The sequence below is a fragment of the Vespula pensylvanica genome, chromosome 19 (assembly GCF_014466175.1).
Source record: "Vespula pensylvanica isolate Volc-1 chromosome 19, ASM1446617v1, whole genome shotgun sequence".
NCBI classification, from domain to species: Eukaryota; Metazoa; Arthropoda; class Insecta; order Hymenoptera; family Vespidae; genus Vespula; species Vespula pensylvanica.
The window spans coordinates 156,825-178,055 of NC_057703.1; the positions used below are offsets into that span (position 1 = coordinate 156,825).

At 42.2% G+C, this 21,231-nt stretch overlaps 3 protein-coding genes and 1 long non-coding RNA gene across 5 annotated transcripts; 1 reads left to right on the forward strand and 3 right to left on the reverse strand.

The window, feature by feature from the left end:
* Positions 1 to 269: 269 nt before the first annotated feature.
* Positions 270 to 2,836, reverse strand: LOC122635796 (methyl farnesoate epoxidase-like). The gene is made up of 8 exons (XM_043826453.1): positions 2,721 to 2,836; positions 2,306 to 2,557; positions 1,947 to 2,235; positions 1,442 to 1,680; positions 1,163 to 1,374; positions 980 to 1,066; positions 768 to 909; positions 270 to 697 (listed from the first exon to the last, which is right to left on the reverse strand). The coding sequence occupies exons 1-8, from the start codon at positions 2,806 to 2,808 to the stop codon at positions 504 to 506; spliced, it is 1,503 nt and encodes a 500-aa protein (XP_043682388.1). The 5' UTR covers positions 2,809 to 2,836; the 3' UTR covers positions 270 to 503.
* A 328-nt stretch (positions 2,837 to 3,164) lies between these two features.
* LOC122635806 lies at positions 3,165 to 3,732 on the forward strand. The gene is made up of 2 exons (XR_006328756.1): positions 3,165 to 3,307; positions 3,425 to 3,732. It is a non-coding gene; the product is annotated as an uncharacterized LOC122635806 (long non-coding RNA).
* Positions 3,733 to 4,300: 568 nt separating this feature from the next.
* Positions 4,301 to 8,086, reverse strand: LOC122635797. Of its 2 annotated transcripts, XM_043826455.1 has the most exons (4): positions 7,725 to 8,086; positions 6,833 to 7,535; positions 6,029 to 6,144; positions 4,301 to 5,875 (listed from the first exon to the last, which is right to left on the reverse strand). In XM_043826455.1, exons 2-4 carry the CDS (start codon positions 6,854 to 6,856, stop codon positions 4,528 to 4,530), a joined length of 1,488 nt encoding a protein of 495 aa, XP_043682390.1. In that variant the 5' UTR covers positions 6,857 to 7,535; positions 7,725 to 8,086; the 3' UTR covers positions 4,301 to 4,527. The 2 variants fall into 2 exon arrangements, with proteins under 2 accessions (XP_043682390.1, XP_043682389.1); XM_043826454.1 differs by having other exon boundaries at positions 6,833 to 8,086.
* A 4,448-nt stretch (positions 8,087 to 12,534) lies between these two features.
* LOC122635776 lies at positions 12,535 to 17,746 on the reverse strand. Its single transcript, XM_043826412.1, has 4 exons — positions 14,991 to 17,746; positions 14,573 to 14,634; positions 13,881 to 14,467; positions 12,535 to 13,811 (listed from the first exon to the last, which is right to left on the reverse strand). Exons 1-4 carry the CDS (start codon positions 15,120 to 15,122, stop codon positions 12,883 to 12,885), a joined length of 1,710 nt encoding a protein of 569 aa, XP_043682347.1. The 5' UTR covers positions 15,123 to 17,746; the 3' UTR covers positions 12,535 to 12,882.
* Between the last annotated feature and the right edge of the window lie 3,485 nt (positions 17,747 to 21,231).

A 21,231-nucleotide genomic window follows, 5' to 3' on the forward strand; every position in this document is an offset into this window, starting at 1 on the left:
TTTTTTTTTTTTTTTGTAAAAATATTCACAAACTGGGTTACATATCTTTATTCTATCGAATAGTTTCTTGTAATCGATAATATTAGATTTCGACCAATTTTTGAAATCTCTATTTATACGTAACAACTTCATTTATATCTTGAAGTAAAATATAAAAGAAGCGAAGAATTCTATTCCGTGGAAGACTACTTCTCTCTCTCTCTCTCTCTCTCTCTCTCCCTCTCTGCACGGATCAGCTTTTCAATCAGTAATAATAATAAAAAAATAAATAATAATTATTGGATTTATTTGAAGTAAATTTATATGTTAAGCTCAATCAAGATCAGGCAATCTCTAAACGCTAAACGACGCCACATTTGTTTGGCGTCTCGGAAGAAAATCTTCGTTAGAATACGGTTTGTTGTTTCAACCGCGTAAAAGTCGTTTTACGCGTTCGACGAAATCAAGCTGTTTCGCAGAAGTCCAAATCTATCGACGGTGGCATGTGCCACGTGGCGTGCATTTCAGTGCTTTATATCGGATCTCATCGAGAGCTTGAGATAGTACGGTTTCGGTGATAAAGTGAAACTGTCGTAGCCGTTTAGATTGGGTATTTCATGTAGAGGTGAGATATCAAAATCGAAATAATATATAAAGTAAACGAAATATAAGAAAAACGTTGAACGAGCAAGTAATTCTCCGAGACATCGCCTCTTTCCTAAAAATGATGGTATGTATTAGAAGATAATCAACGAAGACGGATGATCTTATTTCGAAGCAGAAATTACCTAATCCGAACGGTATGTTCACGTTGTTTTGACAAAATTGACCGTTCTTATCGAGAAAACGTTGAGGCCTAAATTCTTCCGGACGATCCCAGTAAACTGAATCATAGTGAACGCTGTAATAGTCGAAGAGTATCAATGTGTCCTAAAAAGAAAGAAACTCCTTCAACATTTTTTTCCTACGTTCCAGCTTTCAAAATTTCCTCGAATCTGACCTTGGGTATGCGATATCCGTTAAAGTCAACGTCCGTCATGGTTTTGTGTGGAACCCCAAAGGGTGCCATGATCAAGTATCTTTGTACCTGCGCAAATGATCGCATTAAGAATCTCGATCCGTTCGTTACTTGCAAGTACCTCGCACGATTTTACTAACTTATCGATTCAACGATGTGTCGTACCTCTGCTAAAAAGGCTTCTACCGTTGGTAAAGATGAAGAATCCTCGAACGTTGGTGCCCGCGTTCTGCCGGTTTGTTTGTCCAATTCTTCTTGAAGTGGCTTTATCCATTGACGATTCAACGACAAAAATAATATGGTAATCGCCAACATGTCGCTCGTCGTTTTGGTGCCAGCAAGCAAGAGATCGAGACACAGGATCAGTAAATTCTCGCCTGATAGTTATCATTATTTTCAAGAAAACGAATAAGAGCGTAGTCACTTAGAAAAATAACGACTTACGATCGAATATGTCACTGGAATCGTTTCCTTTGCGAGACGATATTTCAAGAAGAAAAGCTTCGATCAGGTCCCGCGGCTCTTCATCCGTCAATTCTAGCTCGTGCTTGGTAATCTCCTCGTCGATAAATTTCCATTGTTTTCTGAGAAGACTCATGGTCTCGTTGTAATTACACCAGTTCGGTGCGATGAAGCGTAAGAAGGGCATATGGGACAAAAGTCCACCCATGGTATCCGTCAGCCTACGTTTTGAAAAACCTACAATTTTATAAGATGCGCAACCGAAAAACTTCTTCTATAACAAACGAGATCGACTCAAACAAGTAATTACAGTTGTTATTTGACATTCGAATGGCGAAGAAAACACCCGAAGAAAGATACATTTTCTTCTTTCTTTTTAATTAAGACCAAATCAACATTTTGTATCCTCTTTAAGGTTTTTTCTTCCCTTCTATCGTACAAAAAAAAAAAAAAAAATAAATAAAGAAGTAAGAGCCGAGGTTTGCACCTAAAGGAATTATGAATAGTTTCCAGTATTTCCTTCGACTTTTCATCGTCGTATTCGAATCTACGACCGGCAAACATCGTCCAAAGTGCGTTGATAACGGCTACGTCGAAAGCGTTATGCATGAGCACCGATCCATGTTCGCTTTGTTCTCGTAGATTCTCCATGAGATACTGTGCTTCTCTCGTCAGCCGTTTGTTCATCAGTGATTGGCCCAAACCGAACGTTCGCAAGTGACGCATCGTGAATCTTCGACATTGAGACCACGTTTGACCCTCGGTGAACAATACTCCTAATAAATAATTTCAAGCTACGAATTATCGATCGACTACGAATTAATAAATGATTATAACGAATTAAACCTTTTTTCTTCCCGAAGGCACGAATCTTGAACGAGAATGACTCTGGTCGACCATTAAAATCATCCTGAAGCAAAGCTTGTTTTACAAAATCGTAAGTCGAGATCGTAACGATCTTTTGTCGTCCCAACTTTAGTCCCACGATCGGTCCATAAGTTTCCTCCAATTTTTTAAATGCCAAATGCGAAAATCCGTATTTAGATTGTAATCTTTTGAAAGCCGCTAAACATCCTATTATGGGTAACCAAGCAGGACCTGCATGTAAAAATTCTTTTTATCTTCTTTTTGGGTTGGACGTACGAGAGAAGAAAACTTTTGCACAAGCATTATCACTTTGGCATTTCTCATTTTTGCTGTTAATTGGAATTCACCGGTAACTAATTTCTTAATCTAGACACGTTTCATCGATTTGACATACCAGGTGGGAAATATCTTGGCTTAAAGCAATCGTAGATGCAAAAGAGGCAGAAGATTGTCAAAAGAAGGTAGATCGTCGTCAACAACATCTTCGCTCGCACTGACGGCACTATTCTTTTTGTGATCTATATAATGTGTATATATATATGTATATATATGCATATATATCGTATATACATCGCACATACACATGTATATATATATACGTTACAAAAGGAACACATGTAGCTATGCTTTAGACAGAAGGAAAACAACTACATGTCTAAACCCCGAGATCTTATCAAAGTGATTCTTCTCGTGACCTTACACGAATATAATGTCTCTGTAACGATGCTTATTTCTTGTCAAAAAAGAATTCGATTTATTCATTCGTACAAAAGTTTGAAGGTGAACCAAAAGAAATATGTCTATGACGTTTGACAAATGTTATTCCTTCTATTTTTAGAATATACGTAGTTTCCTGCTTCGGCATAAAAGACCATGATCGCATAAAGGAATATAGATATTTCATGAAGAATTGATAAAAGCGAAACTTTGGAACTTTTCGTGAGATTATTTTCTGTATCGACGAGATAAGTCCGAAGCGAGGTAACGTAGTGCTGAATGAAATTAACAGTCAGATTCATTGCTATTCAGGTCAAGCTCCGTTAATCGTCGATATTTACTTTATTCTTAAATCTTTAGGATCGATTTTTTAATCTTTAGGTACGACAAACCCGATATCGCCGTGTTCCGTGAGAAGGATTAGAACATTCTACTCGAAGAGAATGAAATCTCGCACAGAAACAATGGAAGTGAAGCGACTAAAGTCTAGAGACTTTATTTCTCTTTTAGAGTGACCTCTTTTGTCATTTCCGGAATATTTAAAATCCGATGCTCTTCGTTTATCAATAATTCCCTTGCATATATAACGTGTGTGTGTGTGTGTGTGTGTATAATAATCAAATACAACTACAACTTGTAATTATCCGTTTTAACATTGCGAATAAAAGAAAACTCGCTTGCTTGGAAAATACTCTCTAACGTAGAATCCATAAGGAAAGCCGCGATGAAAGTGAAAAGTAGGCTTTTCACTTTTTATCCGTTCGATCGGTCCATCGTGATCGATGGAATCCGGTCTTTTGTGCCTCTCTTTCTCGTCAATGTCGCGTTGCACATGTGCTTCTACTTTTGACCGACGTTTAAACTTTAGAAACGTGCGGTTCTATGCCAGCAATTAATTTATACAATCGTTGGAGAGAAGAGAAGCGTGGGCGCCGAATACTTTCACCGAGAGTACGGATGTCTTTCATGTAAAAAAAAAAAAAAAAAAAAAAAAAAGAAAGAAAAGAAAAAAAAGCGACTCCTACCACAACGGAGCCTACTTTCACCCGGGTGACGGACGTAGGAGTGCGTGCCTCGTAGGCACGTTGCGTCATATACAGAGCACGTCGCCCACACGCGTACACACATCGTATCGATGCGACGTTAACAAGGGAGAATGAAATAGACGATAGGGATATTAACAAAATATTCATAAACTTTATTCGTAACGTCATTAATTAACAAAGAAAAAAGAAACTAAGAAAAACGATAATACAACAAGGAAATTGGTATAAAAAGAAAGAAAAAGAACGATAAGAGCGATAAGATTCCCTGAAGCGTCGAAACGAGAAACAAGATGAAGTACCTCGAAGGGATATCTTAAGCTTACATTGAGCTTATCAAGATAATATATACACAAGGACGTATGTTACAATATTCTTAGAGCGAAATATTTGTACAGATATCGAGAGCCGGTGCGTTCGCATCAGAGCTCTCAAAACGGATCAACGGGTGCGGAAGGTAAAGTTGGAAGGGGCGGCGTTCTGATTCGACGTTGGAACTGGAGGTGGTAGCAAGCTTTCCGCGGGTGACTTTACATCTCCTTCGAAGGATCTGTTCCATCTGACTTGATTCCTCTCGACCAGCCGTTGCTGCTCGCTCTTATTTTGATTTCCTGCGAACTCGGGACTAAGCGGGACTGGTTGCGCGTTCTGTCCTTGGCTGTCCTTTCGATCGGCCCATCCCTGATGATGATGATGATGATGATCCTCGTTAGGGAACCACTCCGATATCCATACCGGTTTCCATATCTTCTTCCAGGCGGGAACCCAAATTTCTTTCCAGGCCGGTACCCAAATCTGCTTCCATGCCTCTTTCCAAGCTAATTTCTTGTCCGGTATCCATTCGAGTTTCTTCTCCGTTTTCCAAATCTGTTTCCATGCTTCCTTCCACTCCAACTTCTTGTCCGGCACCCAAATCAACTTTTTGTCCGGCTTCCATACTTGTTTCCATTCTTCCTTCCACGTCAGCTTCTTGTCCTCGACCCAGATTTGTTTCTTGGCAGGTCGCCAGATCTGCTTCCATGCTTCCTTCCACTCGAGTTTCTTATCCGGTATCCATATTTGTTTCTTCGCCGGTTTCCAATATTTTTTCCACACCGGCTTCCAGATCAGTTTCTTTTTCCACAAATCGTGACTGGTATATTGCCAGCCGTGGTGGTCCGTACCGTGGTAATGTTCACCGGGTATACCGACCTTCACCCATTCCGGTATCCAAAGTTTCTTCCACGCCGGTACTTGAATTTCCTTCCAAGCTGGCACCTGTATCTCCTTCCACACGGGTTTCCAAACCTTCTTCCAATCGGGCACTTGAATCTCTTTCCAAGCTGGAACTTTTATGGGTACCCATACGGGCTTCCAAATTTTTTTCCACGCAGGTACCTGAATTTCCTTCCACACTGGCACCTGTATCTCCTTCCAAACGGGCTTCCAAATCTTTTTCCAGGCTGGTACTTGGATTTCCTTCCAAACGGCCTTCTTCGTCGGCTCCCAAACAGGCTTCCAAATCTTCTTCCAGGCAGGTTTCCAAATTTGTTTTTGAGCCGGTTTCCAAATTTTCTTCCAGCCTGGTTTCCAAATCATTTTCTTTTTCCAGTAACCAGGATCGTGATGATCGTCATGATGTTCTTGCACGTGGTGTTCCTCGATCGCTCCCCCAACGTCGTCTCCGCCACCTCCGACATCTCCACCGTAATCTCCACCGGCTAAACTACCACCGTAATCATCCCCGCCATAGTGACCCCCGGCATCTCCGTTCCAATCGGCCAATCGTTTCTCAGCCGTTGTACCGTACCTGCGTGTGCGTGCGTACGCGTGTATCAACATTTTTCTCTTTTAATAATAATAATGACGACGATGATAACGATAATCGCGTATGTGTATGTACACATTTATTGGGTCATTCCGAGTCGGTATATTACTCGAGAAAGTATTGAAATATACGTACGGGACTTGCTGCGGTTGTTGTTGCCGTTGCTGTTGCACTTGTAGCTGTATTTGCTGCGTTTGCTCCAAAGCCTTGCCCGCCGCAAGAACGATCTGCAGTAGCACTGCTAGTGCAGTCTGGAAACGTTGCAATTACAAGAAAATTATAGAATTTCACTGTGAGACATCGGTCTATCCACTTCAATGGCATTCATTCCACAATAATTTACCGTGAAACTTTCAGACCCGGGGGGTTGGTAAATACTTAGTTCTTAGCATTGTTTTCAATTTTGTTCGAAGTGGAAGCGACACACATAACGCGCATCAGAAAAACTCTTTCTGGTTCCTTCTCAGCTCGTTCGGCTAGTGAAATCGCAAGGGCCTGTCGAACGCGCTAAAGAACTTTCGAATTTCACTGGTGCACGATAATCGATGACAACCGATCGACCATAATTCCTTCCGTTAAATCGATTTCCCTCTTTAGCACGCTCGGTAGAGAATTAATTTCGCTAAAGAGCGTTAATAGAATATGAATCATTCTTTAATCGACTGGCTCGACTGGACCTATCACGAATTTCGTATATAGGATACGTGTATATTTACATGTTAATATTTTTAATCGAACGACACGTATATGCACGACCTGTTTAAACTCGACCAAACAAGACCAATACCGGTATATTCTCATTGTAATCACTATTTAATAATCATCGATGACGAGGCGAGAGAAAAAGAAGAAGAAGAAGAAGAAGGAGGAGGAGGAGTTAGAGAAACGGCCGAGAAGATAAGAGATTAAGAAAAGAAGAAAGAATTTGTTCCCACTGACCGCGCATCCCGGGCGAATCCTCATATTTCTTGGAGTGCCGCCCGTTGGACTCGGGCTGCGTTCTCTTCTTCCCTAGACGCTGGAAAACGTGGCTTACTTCGTCCAATCAGTGGAACGCCGTAGTTATATAGGCGCGTATCCTCCCCCGGGGACAGAAGGAAGGAGCCAAAGCGGAAAGTTGTGGCGATTGGAGACGCGGTGGGGCTGTTGGTTAAGTACGGTGGAGGTGGAGGTGGACTCACCTGGGTGGAGAAAAAGATATTCTCGAGCCTCACCGTCCTCAACTCGTCGATTCCGCTAGTGTACCTGACTCTGTCCATGCTTGTATTGGTCCTGATTACGAGAGCGATCGGACTCTCCTTCCTTTTTCTTTTTTCTCGGTCCACCTGCTCTCGATATTTTTCTATCTATCCATTCGTTTTTTTCTTCTTTTCTTCTTGTTTATTTCTTCCCCCTTTTCCTCTTGGTATCTCTTCCTCCTTGGTTGTCCTCGGCCAGGCCATCGGTCGGAGAAAGTGATCGAGCCTGCGATCCGATCTTAACGGGCCGTGACTTCTCCGACTTCTTCGCTTCTTTGAGCACGTACAAGTACCCGTTGTACTTTCAACCGTGACGTCGAAGTTCACGGAGCAAGGTTATGCGCCAAGGCTATGCCTCTTGCTCCAGATTCTTCTCCCAACTTTTGGGGAAACGTCAAGTTTCGCTATAATCGCAAGTTTTATCGATTCATCTCGATGATTATACGATTCCGATCCAATGTCTATTATCCTCAAAGTTCCGATCGATTAAAGACTCGTAAGTTATAGTTCAAAAAATGCTATTCCAATCGTTAGTTACAGCGATAGCTCTCGTTCTTACTTTCCCTTTCCTTTAGGTCAAATTTATTGCTTACCGAGAGAACATAAATGATTCCGGATGGTACGTTCGTGGTCACGAAGCGATCGATGTTAGGAATATTTGTTCCTCCCGAGCTGTCTCTTGGATTTTGTTGTTCGAAATACTGGTTTCGCAACGATTTCTCTCGGCCCCAAAACTGGAGCGGACAGTAGCCGCTTTTTCTTTTCTTCCAAGATGATTACCCCAAATCTAGAGTAGTTCTTACTTAATAGATTAAGAAATCGAACGCGTCCGAAACTGGAAAAGTTCATTTTTAGTAGTTCAGTCAAAAGTATAATGAACGACTAACGACGGAAGCGTCACACTCGTAAAAATTGCGATATTGTTAGTTTTATCGCGACGTAAGGAGAACATAGGCGATACTCGAACCGTTTCTAATGAATTTCTAATTGCAAGCTAGACACGCGACCCGAACGATTCCTCTAAGCGTCTCGTTGTTATCTCACTATTAACGAGCTTCGCTCGGTTCTCTCGGTTGGAGTTCCTGTTTTATACGTTTGCGTTATTAAACGTAGATACTATTAAAATCTCGTCAATATATTTTATATATTTGAACGATTGTCTCGTCCGAAAACGAAACGTATCGTTGGTTATAACGATTTCATCAGTCGCTACCATTACATGATCGCTCCAGATTTCCGAAGGTGCACACGCGAGAGCAATAGGCATACCGAGAAAGGTTTCACCGTGACCCATATCGACACTTCCGGAAAGTTCGAAATAGGAATAGGTCTATCTTGATTTTATTCGAAGAAACTCATCCAGGTGATACGTGGGTGAACGGATCACGCTTTTTATTATTACGTAGCGCAAAAAAGGAGAATCGTTGGTTTTTTTCTTTTTTCCTTTTATTTTTAGAACGACGATGCTCCTCCACGAACGAACTATCCAATATTTGAAAAATGTCAAAGGTGTGACGGTACATAGGTAGATCGATATGTATTTTAGAAATTCCAAATTGAGGGGCCTGTTTGACGTACGTGCGGTTCAGTACCTCTCTCTCTCTCTCTCTCTCTCTCTCTCTCTCTCCCTCTCTCTCTCTCTCTCTCTCTCTCTCTCTCTCTCTCTCTCTCTCTCTCTCTCGATTCCTTCGAAATACTCACGATACAATCTCTCGAAAGTTTTCTTCTTTGATATTTGGGTCGTGTCGAAGGGAAAAACTCGTGATCCTTTCTTACGAAAGCAAAAGTGGTAACGTAGTCGAAAGACCACTAGAATCTGGTCCAATACCATAAACACGAAAGAACGGCGTGTTGGCTAATCGACGAGATAGTTCGTACTCATTCTTAAATATCTATTCGAGACACGTCTTCATCGATTCGATATCGAGTTTGCCTCCCATGGTGCAAACGATTAAATACAATCGTCATCTAACATCGTGTTACGTGATCGATCAGAATTTTTAAATGCCGCGTGTGATAATTATTAATCTATATAATTCGAAGGACCGTTATTTTAGCGTTATATCATTTCTCGCGTGCGGAGTTAGACCGATTCCGTTCTGGCATTTGGCCTCAGCAGGACGCTCGAACGCGACGTTAAATAGAGAACGTGGTTATGTGTACATGCGGCCCGGTGTAAAGTCGAACATCCGGCCGTTTCGGCGTAGAAAGAAGAGTTGCTCAGTGAAAGTAACAAGTGCAAGTGGGCAATTGATGTAAGAGCCCGGCGCTGAACCATAACTGTCTCTCATCGTCGCGTGCCGATACCGTTCTCTTACCGAGTCCTTCTTCTTCGTATTACGTCGATTTTAATCGTGTTGTACGTTGTCGATCGATCGAAAATCAAAGAAATTATCAAGGAAAGAACCGCCGTTCTAGATACATCGATCGATGATATTTAGAATTGCAAGAATTTTTACAACAGGAACGTTAAAAAAAGAACAGAAAAAGAAAAAAGAGGGTGAAGAAACGTTCGTACGCCTTAGCAAGTGCTGCGACCGATTCGAAATTAGCGCTGGACGTGCTAACGTCTAAATCGTCTGTCATTAACTTTCCTCATTATAAGCAGCTTTATGAACCCGAACGTATTCTCAAGGATAGTGGAAGTCATTGTAGAGTAGAATGTACGGTTTGCCCGCAGAATTGTTACCGAGTTGTAGCATCGCCATAATTGAGAAGACTTTTTAGATATAGTTGGTAACTATATCTGCGTACTATCTTAGAAAAATAGTGAATTTTTCTGTGTCATTCTTTTCATTCGCGTTTTCTTGCTTATTTCATAAATATATAAAACGTTTTCCCACGTAGATGGTTCGATGCTCCTCTACCTCTATCTATGCCCCCGTCCGTCCTCCACGGGAAAGTCACGGATGAGAAAGGTATATACATACGTATATCCTCGTTGAATCGCAAAGTCGTGTTCCGAAAGGAGTACGAAGAGGCACGGGAATAAGAAGAAAATGAACGTGACGAGCAGGTTTTCGACCTTTTTAAGATACCAATGGTGCAGGCACTTCCGCTATATATAACGAGCGAGAGTCGCTTACGGTATACGGTATATACGACACATGTACGTACGGATACGTAGGTAGAACCGGTACAAGGATGTACCGATACTATCCTCGATACCATAGCATTTCGAGAGTGAAATTTATTAAGATCTACGATCAACGATCAGCGACCTACGGAGTGAAATCTTCACGTAGGTATGCCTAATAGACGCTGACTCGAGTCGTGCACGATAAAAGATCGTACCACGTTAAGACTCTTATTTCGATTCAGGATTATTGAATAAATTTCCAATTAATAGCTATGCTATTATTTATTCTGGTATAGTAATTCTGGTAAAGTAAAGAATTGAGAGCCACTGGATAAAGGAACCGGATGGAAGAGATCAGAGAGACAAAGAAACGAGGAAAGGAAAGAAACGTGCGCACATGCTCGTCTCTTCGGGCTGTATATATTTACGTGAAAGTGGCCTTGCCAGACTCGGGCTTACTTTATGAAGACAATCCTTGGCTATTCGCGTTCTGCATTAACTACGACAATTGGCCAACATCGAAATATTTTCAAAGCCGATACTTGCTACGTCGACGATTTCAAAAACCTTACCGACAGAGCCCCGAGAATAGTGTAAAAGTTTCGGTTTATAAATCTATCATATGCACGTTTCGCTTTCTATTGAGTAACACCGGTGTTCGTATAAGTCTCCATGGGCTATGGTGTGCCGTACATAAAGTATTAACGACTTTCGATAGCAGAAAACTCGAGTTGATAGACGACAGTGATTCACGAAAACGAGCTACGTGGCCTAGCATCGATCGATCGAAACTAGAACGTTTCGACCGAACAAAAGCTAAAACGACGATTAATTTACAATAATTAAAATAAACGAAACTCTATGGAGAGATAGTTAGTTCGTACTTTGTAAGAAGAGAGGGAAAACTTTGACGAATGTCCCACTACCGCTCTAAACGCTAGAAAGTCATATAAAGAAAGATCCTGGGAAAGTATATATAGCGGTGGTAAGCGTTAGAACAATAATATATCGAGCGTGGTGGGGAAATAGCTTTTAAATTTGCTCTACGGGCGATCGCAAGTGTCATACGCTTGCTTATGTTCGAAGCAAACGCTATTCGATATCGAAATACGCTTTCTTTACCGAATAGAAAATATTCGTAGATATTTCTGCAGTAGATTCTCCAAGTTATGCTTATTTTCCTCTATTTGTTATCCACACAGGTATCTACGAATCGCTCGAAACGTCCTTACACTTTGCAAGCAGATACGAGACGCGCCGTTATTTTCGTCGTCGGAAGTTTATATAAATCGCGTTCCCGCTTGTAAATCATATTGGAATATCTCAAAGTAGTAAGTAATATAGACATCCATAAATCAACTTGTATTTTCTACTGTATAATTTATGTAGTTACGCGTTACTCTCTGCCAAAGAGATAAAATCTCATCATCGATCGGGACGAAGGCGATGGATTCGTGCGAATCCGAATGCACGGACCGTTAATGAAACTGATAATTAACAAAATACCTAACCCAGTTCCGGCATGAGATAAAGAAAATTAATGGGAAAAAGGGAGGAGATAGCTCTTAATTAAGATTTAAGTCGCAAAGATTCCGCCGGATTGATGGCGTCGCTCGTCTTTCGTGATGTACGAGAGATAAAAAAAGATAAGATGCATGTCGTCGTACGTCTAATTTGATTCGAGCCGTGTTCGTTCGTCTATCATACAACTAATTTATTCATTAGGGACAATGACAACGTCATCGATCTTTTTTTTTTTGTCGACTCGAAAGCGCCATCCACTTTCTTCGATGCGTTTAGTAGATACTGGTTTGCGTTCACTGGTTCATCGAAGCTCGGAAGGAGACCGAGAAGACGAACCGGTCGTGCTACTTCCGTTCTCCCACCGACGTCTCCACGTTCTCTCTTGGTAGATTCTTTATTTCTCGATCATCCCACACTTGCTCCGGCACGATCACGGAGAAAGTAAAGGTCGTGGGTCCGTCTCGCGACCCTGACATCTGCATATACGCTTCCCTGGAAAGCATCTTCCTTTTCTCCTTCCATTTTCCACCTGATAAACCTCCTCCGTCGTCTAGAAAATTGCACTTTCGTCGAGTAAACGGGAAAGCTACTACCGATTACACTACCGACTTCGTTCCATCAGATCTACTTAAACTTCAAACAATCGTCTCTTTCGTTTCTTTTCTTTTTTTTTTTTCAAAGTTATTCTTTCCTTCCTTTTATCTTGCTCGTCTAAAACAATCCAGATCGTTGTATACAAAGCGAAAGTTTCTAACTAGATCATCGCTCGATTCGGGATATCAATCGATTAAGCTGGCACGTGGTAAAAAAGAATATTTATTAGATTAAAGTAAACGCAAAACGTACAAAAATATCGATGCGCTTGCAATCTTTTAATCTCCTTATTTACAGGGGGCAAGGACTTGTAGCGATTCATTCGGCATTAACGGAATACTTAAATCGCAATATCACGAGTCTATTCTCCTTATTCCGACGCGATCGACGAAATACTATGCTTTCTATCTCATTCGTTAGGATAATCGTCGAGCAAGGGATTATCGTCGAGTTTGAAATTATCGATCCGTACTTGAAACACGTTCTACGAACTTTGGAACGTTAACTAACGAGATTAACTTTGATCTCCTAACGACTACGCTAATATCATCGTATTAGTTGTAACCATGGTGGCCTCCGTCGTGATGGGATTCTATTTGTACCCAAACTTTCTCCCAAACGGGCTTCCAAACCTTCTTCCAGGCCGGTACTTGTACGTTCTTCCAAACCGGTACCCACTTGCTTTTCCATTCGTCCTTCCACACCTGCTTCTTTTGCGTGACCCAAATCTGTTGTTTTTTAGGTAACCAAACCTGTACGGACTCTTCCTTCCATACTAGTTTCTTATCCGTCACCCAAACTTGTTTCTTTTCGGTTTTCCAAATTTGCTTCCATTCGGCTTTCCATTCGAGCTTCTTATCCGTAACCCAAGCTTGCTTCTTCTCCGTCCTCCAAATTTTCTTCCAGATCGGTTTCCAAATGAGTTTCTTCTTCCAGAGATCGTGACTGGTATATTGCCAACCGTGTTGATCCTTGCCGACGTACTGTTCGCCGGGAATACCGATCTTTACCCACTCTGGTATCCAAATCTTCTTCCAGTCGGGCACTTGAACGTCCTTCCAAATCGGTACTTGAATCTCCTTCCAGACAGGCTTCCAAACCTTCTTCCAAGCTGGTACCTGAATCTCCTTCCAAATAGGTACTTGGATCTCCTTCCAAATAGGTTTTTGTACCTTCTTCCAAGCTGGCACTTGAATTTCCTTCCATTCTGGCACCTGTACTTCCTTCCAAATTGGTACCTGAACCTTCTTCCATTCCTGTTTCCACGTTAGTTTAGACTCCGTTTTCCATACTTGCTTCCACTCGGCCTTCCACGTGAGCTTTTTTTTCCATACTCCTTTCGGCTGATCGTGAGCAGGTGGACCGTAAGACGGTGCCGGTGGACCGTAGGAGGGCGCCGGGGGACCGTAGGAAGGCGCCGGAGGACCGTAGGATTGCGAGGGTGGACCGTAAACGGGACCGAGCGCGGATCCTCCTCCTCCTCCTCCTCCTCCACCGTGATGTCCTCCTCCGAACGAATCGAAGCCTCCACCGCCTCCTCCTCCTCCTCCACCTCCGTGATGTCCTCCTCCGAACGAATCGAAGCCTCCACCGCCTCCTCCTCCACCTCCGTGGTGTCCTCCTCCGAACGAATCGAAATCTCCACCGCCGCCTCCTCCGTGATGTCCTCCTCCGTACGATCCAAAATCACCACCGCCTCCTCCACCTCCACCTCCGTGATGTCCTCCTCCGTACGATCCAAAATCTCCACCAAAACCGCCGCCGCCACCGCCGCCGCCACCGCCGCCGCCATATGAAGATCCGTGTCCGTCACCCCCGTAACCACTGTCGAACGATCCTCCGCCTAACGATCCGTGATCCGATCCATGATCGCCTCCTCCGAAGGATCCGTGATCACCGCCGAAAGAGCCATGCCCGGAGGATGGCGCTCCGTAGCTGGAAGATGGCGCGCCGTAGGACGACGAAGGAACGCCGTAAGACGATGATGGTCCAGACGGGGCACCGTAAGAAGACGATGGTCCAGATGGTGCACCATAAGACGACGATGGCGGTGGTGGAGCGCCGTACGAATCCGAAGGACCTACGTTCGGTACACCGTAAGAAGCAGCAGGCGGACCATACTGTGGACTAGGTGGTGCTCTGAAAACGTTTACGATTACTACGAGGTAAAAAGTATCCTTCTCTCTAACGTACGAATTGCTGCGCGTATAATTTAATCGATTAATCATTCGTACACGAACTTACTCTTTCTTCGTTCTGATCGGATCGCCGATGGCGGAGACGACGAACAGGAGTCCCAGCAATATCTGAAAATACGTAGAATTATAATATACGTAAAGGTACTGGACTCCTCAAGGATAAAGCCTTTGTTTTACGGTCAATTACACGGCAGTTCGACAGTAGTTATGCGCATGAACATAATCGACGTGTAGCCGTATAATAATAAGACGCTTTTCGCACGATAATAGTTCGCGTTGCTGATATTACGAGAATGAAAAAGCAGCGGTAAATGTTTGATCGTTCAATTATAAATGCAGATTAGAAGAAGGGAAACGGTAATCGCTCGGCTTATTACACCGCGTCTCTTTAATTAACACCGTACAACTTTTCACCGAGAGAAGCCGACCTTAAGCGTGTCGATGCTTCACGCGGATTTCTATACCTTGTGCGATTTTATGAGCGCGTCATTCAAAAATGAAAGTCTGGAAATTGGGTCGAGTGAACCCTCGCTACTCTCGTGTTTTCTTTTTTTTTTTTGTTCTTCACAGCCGGAGGAACGTGAAACTTCGGCCATCCATTAGGCTGGACCAAGCGAAAGTATGCGCCATGATTTTGTCTTTCTTTCTCCTTTCATTTTTATCCTCGAGCGCAATTTCGTCTTACGCCCGGCTCTTTCCTTGTCCCTCCTGAAGATATTATTACGAGATTCGTTACGAAGCATATAGGTATATCGCCTATCGATATCGAAACCGAAGATATTTACGATCTTGCAACGAATTACATGGATCGTGATCGATCTACGATCGTCCCGACACTCTGAAGATCGCAAAACGAATTCAAATCTCATTTTATCATTGACGCTATAGCATTCTCATGGATTCCTCCTAAATATTTTCGTGAATTTCTCCTTCTTTTCCTTCTCTCTCTCTCTCTCTCTCTCTCTCTCTCTCTCTCTCTCTCCGTCTCTTTCGCGCAACTTTCCATTTCACCGAGTGAAAATGATGAGAGGACATCTACTTAACTGGCTGATAGCGGAGAATGCTGACGATTCGCCGATGTATCTATATTTACATTTCTATTTAAATTTCTATTGAAATATCGCTCGTCTCCTATTGCATATGCATAAAGATCTATATAGTAAATAAATTACCGAACGAATTTCATTCACGAGATCCTACAAATACCTTTGCCACGCTACAGATAATAACGGTACCTATTAATTCATTCAGCTGAAATAACTAGAGAGACTCGTTGTGCATTTTTTGTCTCGTGTACGTGGCGACAACACCATCTCTACTACGATGTACCTTCTTCCTCCCTCTCCCTAATACCCGCTTTCTTTAGATCGCGAAATAACGAATGCTTGATGCTCCTTGACATTCGACTCTCGACTTTGTATCGAGTGACATTCGACACGCAGTTTTTTACGTCTAAACGCTGTATTCGAGCGTGCATCCTATCGTGACACGTCGATGCACTTTCTTGTTCGCAAAGGATCATGCGAAAGCATCGAGCTAGCAGAACGATAAAATCGTTCCTTCGTACGTTCGAATCTCTACCGAATGATTTATAATATTTTTTCTTGTTTCGACGAATAACTTCTTATCCCGTTCGTCGCTTAAGATCGGACGACTACAGATATTTACTAGAAGCGTAGCCAATAACGTCGAACGGATCGAAAGAAGGCTTTGAGATCGAATGAAGAAAATGCACTTGTTCGTCGGACAGAATGAACACAGAATGAATCACATTTCCGAATCGCTTCTCGTTGCTTGCACTGACCTCGCGCACTTTGTCACATCTAACATCGAGAAAATTATAGCCGAAGATAGGTGCGAAGGAACAACGTCGCGTGATTTAATTAATAAAGATCAGGGGAGGGACACTGACCAGTGCGAGCCGCATCTTCGACTTCCAGGAGTCCTCTCGTTCGCGACGAAGAACTAAAAAGGAGCAGCGAGTATTGGCGCTGCTTTTTTTTTGTTACGGTTCGTCACTCTTCTGACGAATTCCTTCGAACATACGAAGCTTTTATAGCAAATGCGTTTCTCCGGTTAGGCTCTTAGATGCCCTAGGCATAGAGACACACATAGAGAAGTGGACGAGTAGACGGTGGAGGGGCATCAAATAGAGGAAGAGCGTTCTGTTATACGGGACTCCCAACTCTTCCAAGCCAAGCTACAACATCCTGAGTTCTCCTTTGGAGGGGATCCAACGACGAGACGTCCTCGTTACCCACCTCGTAGACGAGGAACAAGGCGAAGGCGACTCGATCGACGCGAGTCCCTTTTCGTTCGAGGATTTTTATTTTCTTCTTATGTAACTACGCTCTCTTAAGCACCTGCTTCTGTTCGATCGAAGGTGCCTTTTTTTTCTTCTTAAACCGTCAAAGGGAATTGTAGACAGAGGCGCATGTGTGTGAAAGTAAGGAGAATGAAAACAAGAATTAAAAAGTGTGCTCTTCTAATGGAGGGGAGGAAGTACGAAGAGACGATATCCGACGATGAGTTCGTCGTTATGTAAAAAAAAAGAATAGAAAAAAAAAGGATAGGAAGTAAGGATCGCAAAAATGCGATTTCATCCCATAAGAAAAACGGCAGATCGAGAGATCGCGCTTTCACTATCGCTCGGATACGTCGGGGATTACGCTCGATTGAGCTTAGGTTAAGTTCAAGTTCTCGTATTAGAAGATATGACTTCCCGAGCAGGAAGATTTAAAGCGTGCTCGTTGCACAATGATCGAGTCGCTCTAAGCTCGATCGTTCTCGACGATCGTCCGCTGCTTGCGCAATTAACTACGAAGATTAAATTTGCGTTGTGAGAGTCGTCGGCCGTCTACGAGGAATCGGAACTAAATTGTCCCGAAAGACGAATGATCGTTTTTTTTCGTGGTAGAAGAGGAGAGCTGTCTTACGAAACGTTTAACGTCCTCTAATATACTTAGAAACGACCGAACCGGTCGGATCTTTGACTTTCTTCCGATTCGGGGTTGTGAGAAGTCGTGCTCTTCCTTTCACCGTCTCTCTTTTCTATACGAGAAAGACCTCACGCTTTTAACAATCGTGTCTCTATCGATCTATATTTTCGACAGTAATTCTTGCTTTTGTTTAAGTTGCTAGACATCGACGTAACTGCGATTAATTTTCCAATTACGAGGAGAATCCTACCGGTTTTCTCGGAACCGCTTCGAGCAGTCCGGCATAATCATCGTTTTTTTTTTTTTTTTTTTTTTTTTAAACGATGACCCTTCGACTTCGAAATCTTCAAGTTTTACAACTATAAACTACAAAAGCCTACCCTGGACGAATTAGACTGGATTTCACTTTTTTTTTTTTTTTTATAGCTCGCTTTCAAAAACCAAGCAAGTCGTCGTTATACCTCCAAATGGAAGGATTTTCTTTGGGAAAGTTCTTTTTTATGCGTTCGCAATTCTATTGATAATTGCAGCTGCGTCCACCTTCCTCGATACTGTGTCAAAACGTTCGTTTCTCGTCCCTGCAACACTTACTTTATTTAGTACTTTTACGAAAGCACGATGGTCTGAATTAGCGGCCACGCGGGCCTCGTAACTTTTATTAATAATCTATATTTAATGACGGACACTCAAGCGGTGAAGATCTCCAGAACGGTCGACATCACGAAACGTTCACTTTCTTTCCGCGTTTACATGGCAATAATCGGTCATTTGCAGCAGTGAAAAACTCTCTATGTATGTACCTATTATATATGTCTACGTGTCAATGAACTCGCAAAATAAACAAAAACAAAAAAAGAAAAGGGATATGTACGTGTAACGATCGTCGATACGTATAACGAAGAATCTTCCGCTCGAATATTCGGCGTTGCCTCGTACAAAATCGATGGACGTAGCGCGAACTAGGAAGCAGGAAATCATTTTTTCTGTATTTTGTCTCTTTTTTCCTTTTTCATTCCTCCGTCGATCGTAACTCATGCGGGCCGCTCGATCTCCTGCTGGTGGCAAGTTGGGCAATCGATCGACTATTTCGTCCCCGTTGCTCGTAAATTTGCGACCGAACGGTCGAAACTCGTATGGATTCGTTATAGGTTCGTTTAGACTCGATAATTAGGCTCGATATCGAAGACGGTTCGATAAGTTTAAGATCCGTTCATCGATCGATCATTCGATCCCGCTGAAAAATTATAAATAGCCGATCACGTTCTCATTAGATCGCTTCTTGTTAGTTGTTTTGTTACTCGCTGAACGGCCATGCCGATCGGAAAGTTCTTCTTTCCTAAGGCGCATCTGCGGTACGACGCTAAAGCGATCTGTTTCAAGCCATTCGTCTGTTACTACAAACCAACGGACTATTAAAATTCGCCAAAAATACCTTGTATAAACTCCATGCCGTATATCCCAGAGTCGTTTCAACATCGAGTTCGCATTTATTTTTCGTCGTAATTATCGACTTCTCTATGAGAATTTTCACGGGATCATCGAAAATATCTCTGATCGCGCGCAAACGCCTAATCCCTAATTTTCGAATTCGTTGAAATTATACGAATATGTCTGTACGAGCGACAACGAGCGCTCTTTTCGAAAAATACATTCGCAATTTAGAGAGCATACGTCTATGTACGTACACGATCGATGAGAATTTCACAAATTCAGCATTCCGTTCACGCGAGGAGAAATACTTTCCTCTGTACGCGCGCATGTAAGTACATGAATATGTACACGGATACGTGCGTACAAAAGCACATGCTAAACAAAACTATTTTGTAACTATTAGCGTAAACTTACCGCGAAAGTTACCGCGAAGTATAATCCGAAGAAACTTTGTCGATCGTAACCAATAGAGACGTTGGAATATGTATTATGTAAGGAATAAATGGATCTCTGTTCGATAAGCGTACTTTGGATCTATTTTGTAGTTTCTTTTCTTTTTCTCCTTTTTTGTTTCCTCCAAGGATTACAACGATCGAAGAAAAAGAAACGTCGTATTCATCGTCTTTGCGATTCGTTATCGGTCAACCTCGATCGTTGCATCCTGTCCGCGCTACGATCGATCTTCCTAATTGCCTCTACGCGTGTCAGCGCGTCGTCGATATCTAATTGATCTCGCTAATGACGATGCCTCGTACATTTATAATTTCGCAAGCTTCGCGGACAGATCCCGCACTGTTCCCGCTTGTAAAAAATGTGCGTCATCGGATTTGCGATCGGTGAAAATTATTTTCTAACGTTAGACGAACAAATTCTTTTCAGCTCTCCGATAGATACGAACCTTCGTCGAGACCTTTCGTCGAGTGTGACTCGACGAAATGCATCAAGAGAAAGAGAGAAAGGCCGACTTGCCATTTCAAAATCCGCAAAGTCAGTAATCGATAAAGTCCACATTTAAAAAGCGATTGTCCTATGCATTCGAGGAAGTATCTGCATGTACTTAGGTGCGTGTACGTGCTATAATATATTGAGCTACATAGTTGAGCTTCTAGAAAATAATGGATAACGTTGTATCTCCGTGAGAGTTTCTCAAATCGTCTTGTCGTTCTCGCGTAGAAATCGACAGTTCTTTTTTCCATCTCCTTTCTTTTATTTTTTTTTTTTCTTTTTTTTTCTGTATCGTTCCTACAACAGCCAAATACTCGAACGATGACGCCTCTAACTTCCACTTTCTCCTTCGTATCTATTCTCTGCGATGTGCCGATGTGCCAACGAGAATCGTCTTGCAATTTAGAATCTCTCCACGATCCAGAATACAAGATGGATACGCGTCGAGAAGACAGGAAACCTAATTCGCCGATCAAAACGTTACCGATCCAATCGCAAGCCGTTGTATACGCGATTCGATCCTGACTGCAAAACTAAATTAATTACGGATACGCTATTAGTTTGTCAGTCGAGTAAAATCTTTCGATTTTTTTGGACGATTCGATTTGATTACACTTCGCATAGTTTGGAATCTTTTCGTTTGATATTACGAAATTCAAGCCCTTTTCTAAGTCGGGACCGAATTGCGCAAGAACGTTAGGAAGTTAAGTGAATGTTTGTAAATGACGTTCGTGACATGAGTTCTCATTTTCTCTCTGTGACGTGCCTCATTTCTTCAACTTCGTAATCGTTCGTTGTATAACGCGAATTACTCGTGTTAACATCTTTTTTCGCGATTAGAAACACGCGTTACTTTTATAACATCGTTTTTTTGTACTAAAAATCGAAAAATCGACTTGTGAAATTTACTTCGTTATTTGTACGATTAATCAGCTTCAAAAATTAGATCAAAAGCGTTCTTCCTTTTTTTATTTTCCTTCGAGTAAAGCCAGAAAGGAAGGGACGCGATACGCCCTCTTTTTGCTTTACGCCGAGCGGAGTAGGATTCGATAGTTAAGATCAAATAAAACGTTCGCATTGTCGAATGTCATGAAAAAAGTTTCTCCGAGCATGAAATGAACGTATTAATTCGCCGGTTCACTTTCGCACCTACATATTTGGCTCTCCAATTAAAAACGTAACTTTCTTCGCGTTAAAAAAGAAAGAGAAAAAAAGAAGAATCACGGAGACGTCGCTATGTATAATTAATAACTCTTATAAATAACATTACAGTCAACGATTTACTTCGAGGAACTTAATTAAATGCGACGTATGTATCTGTAAAAAAATAAAAGGATCGATACAGACTTTGAAGTAATCCTCGTTTCTTAGATGGATCAAGATTTTAATC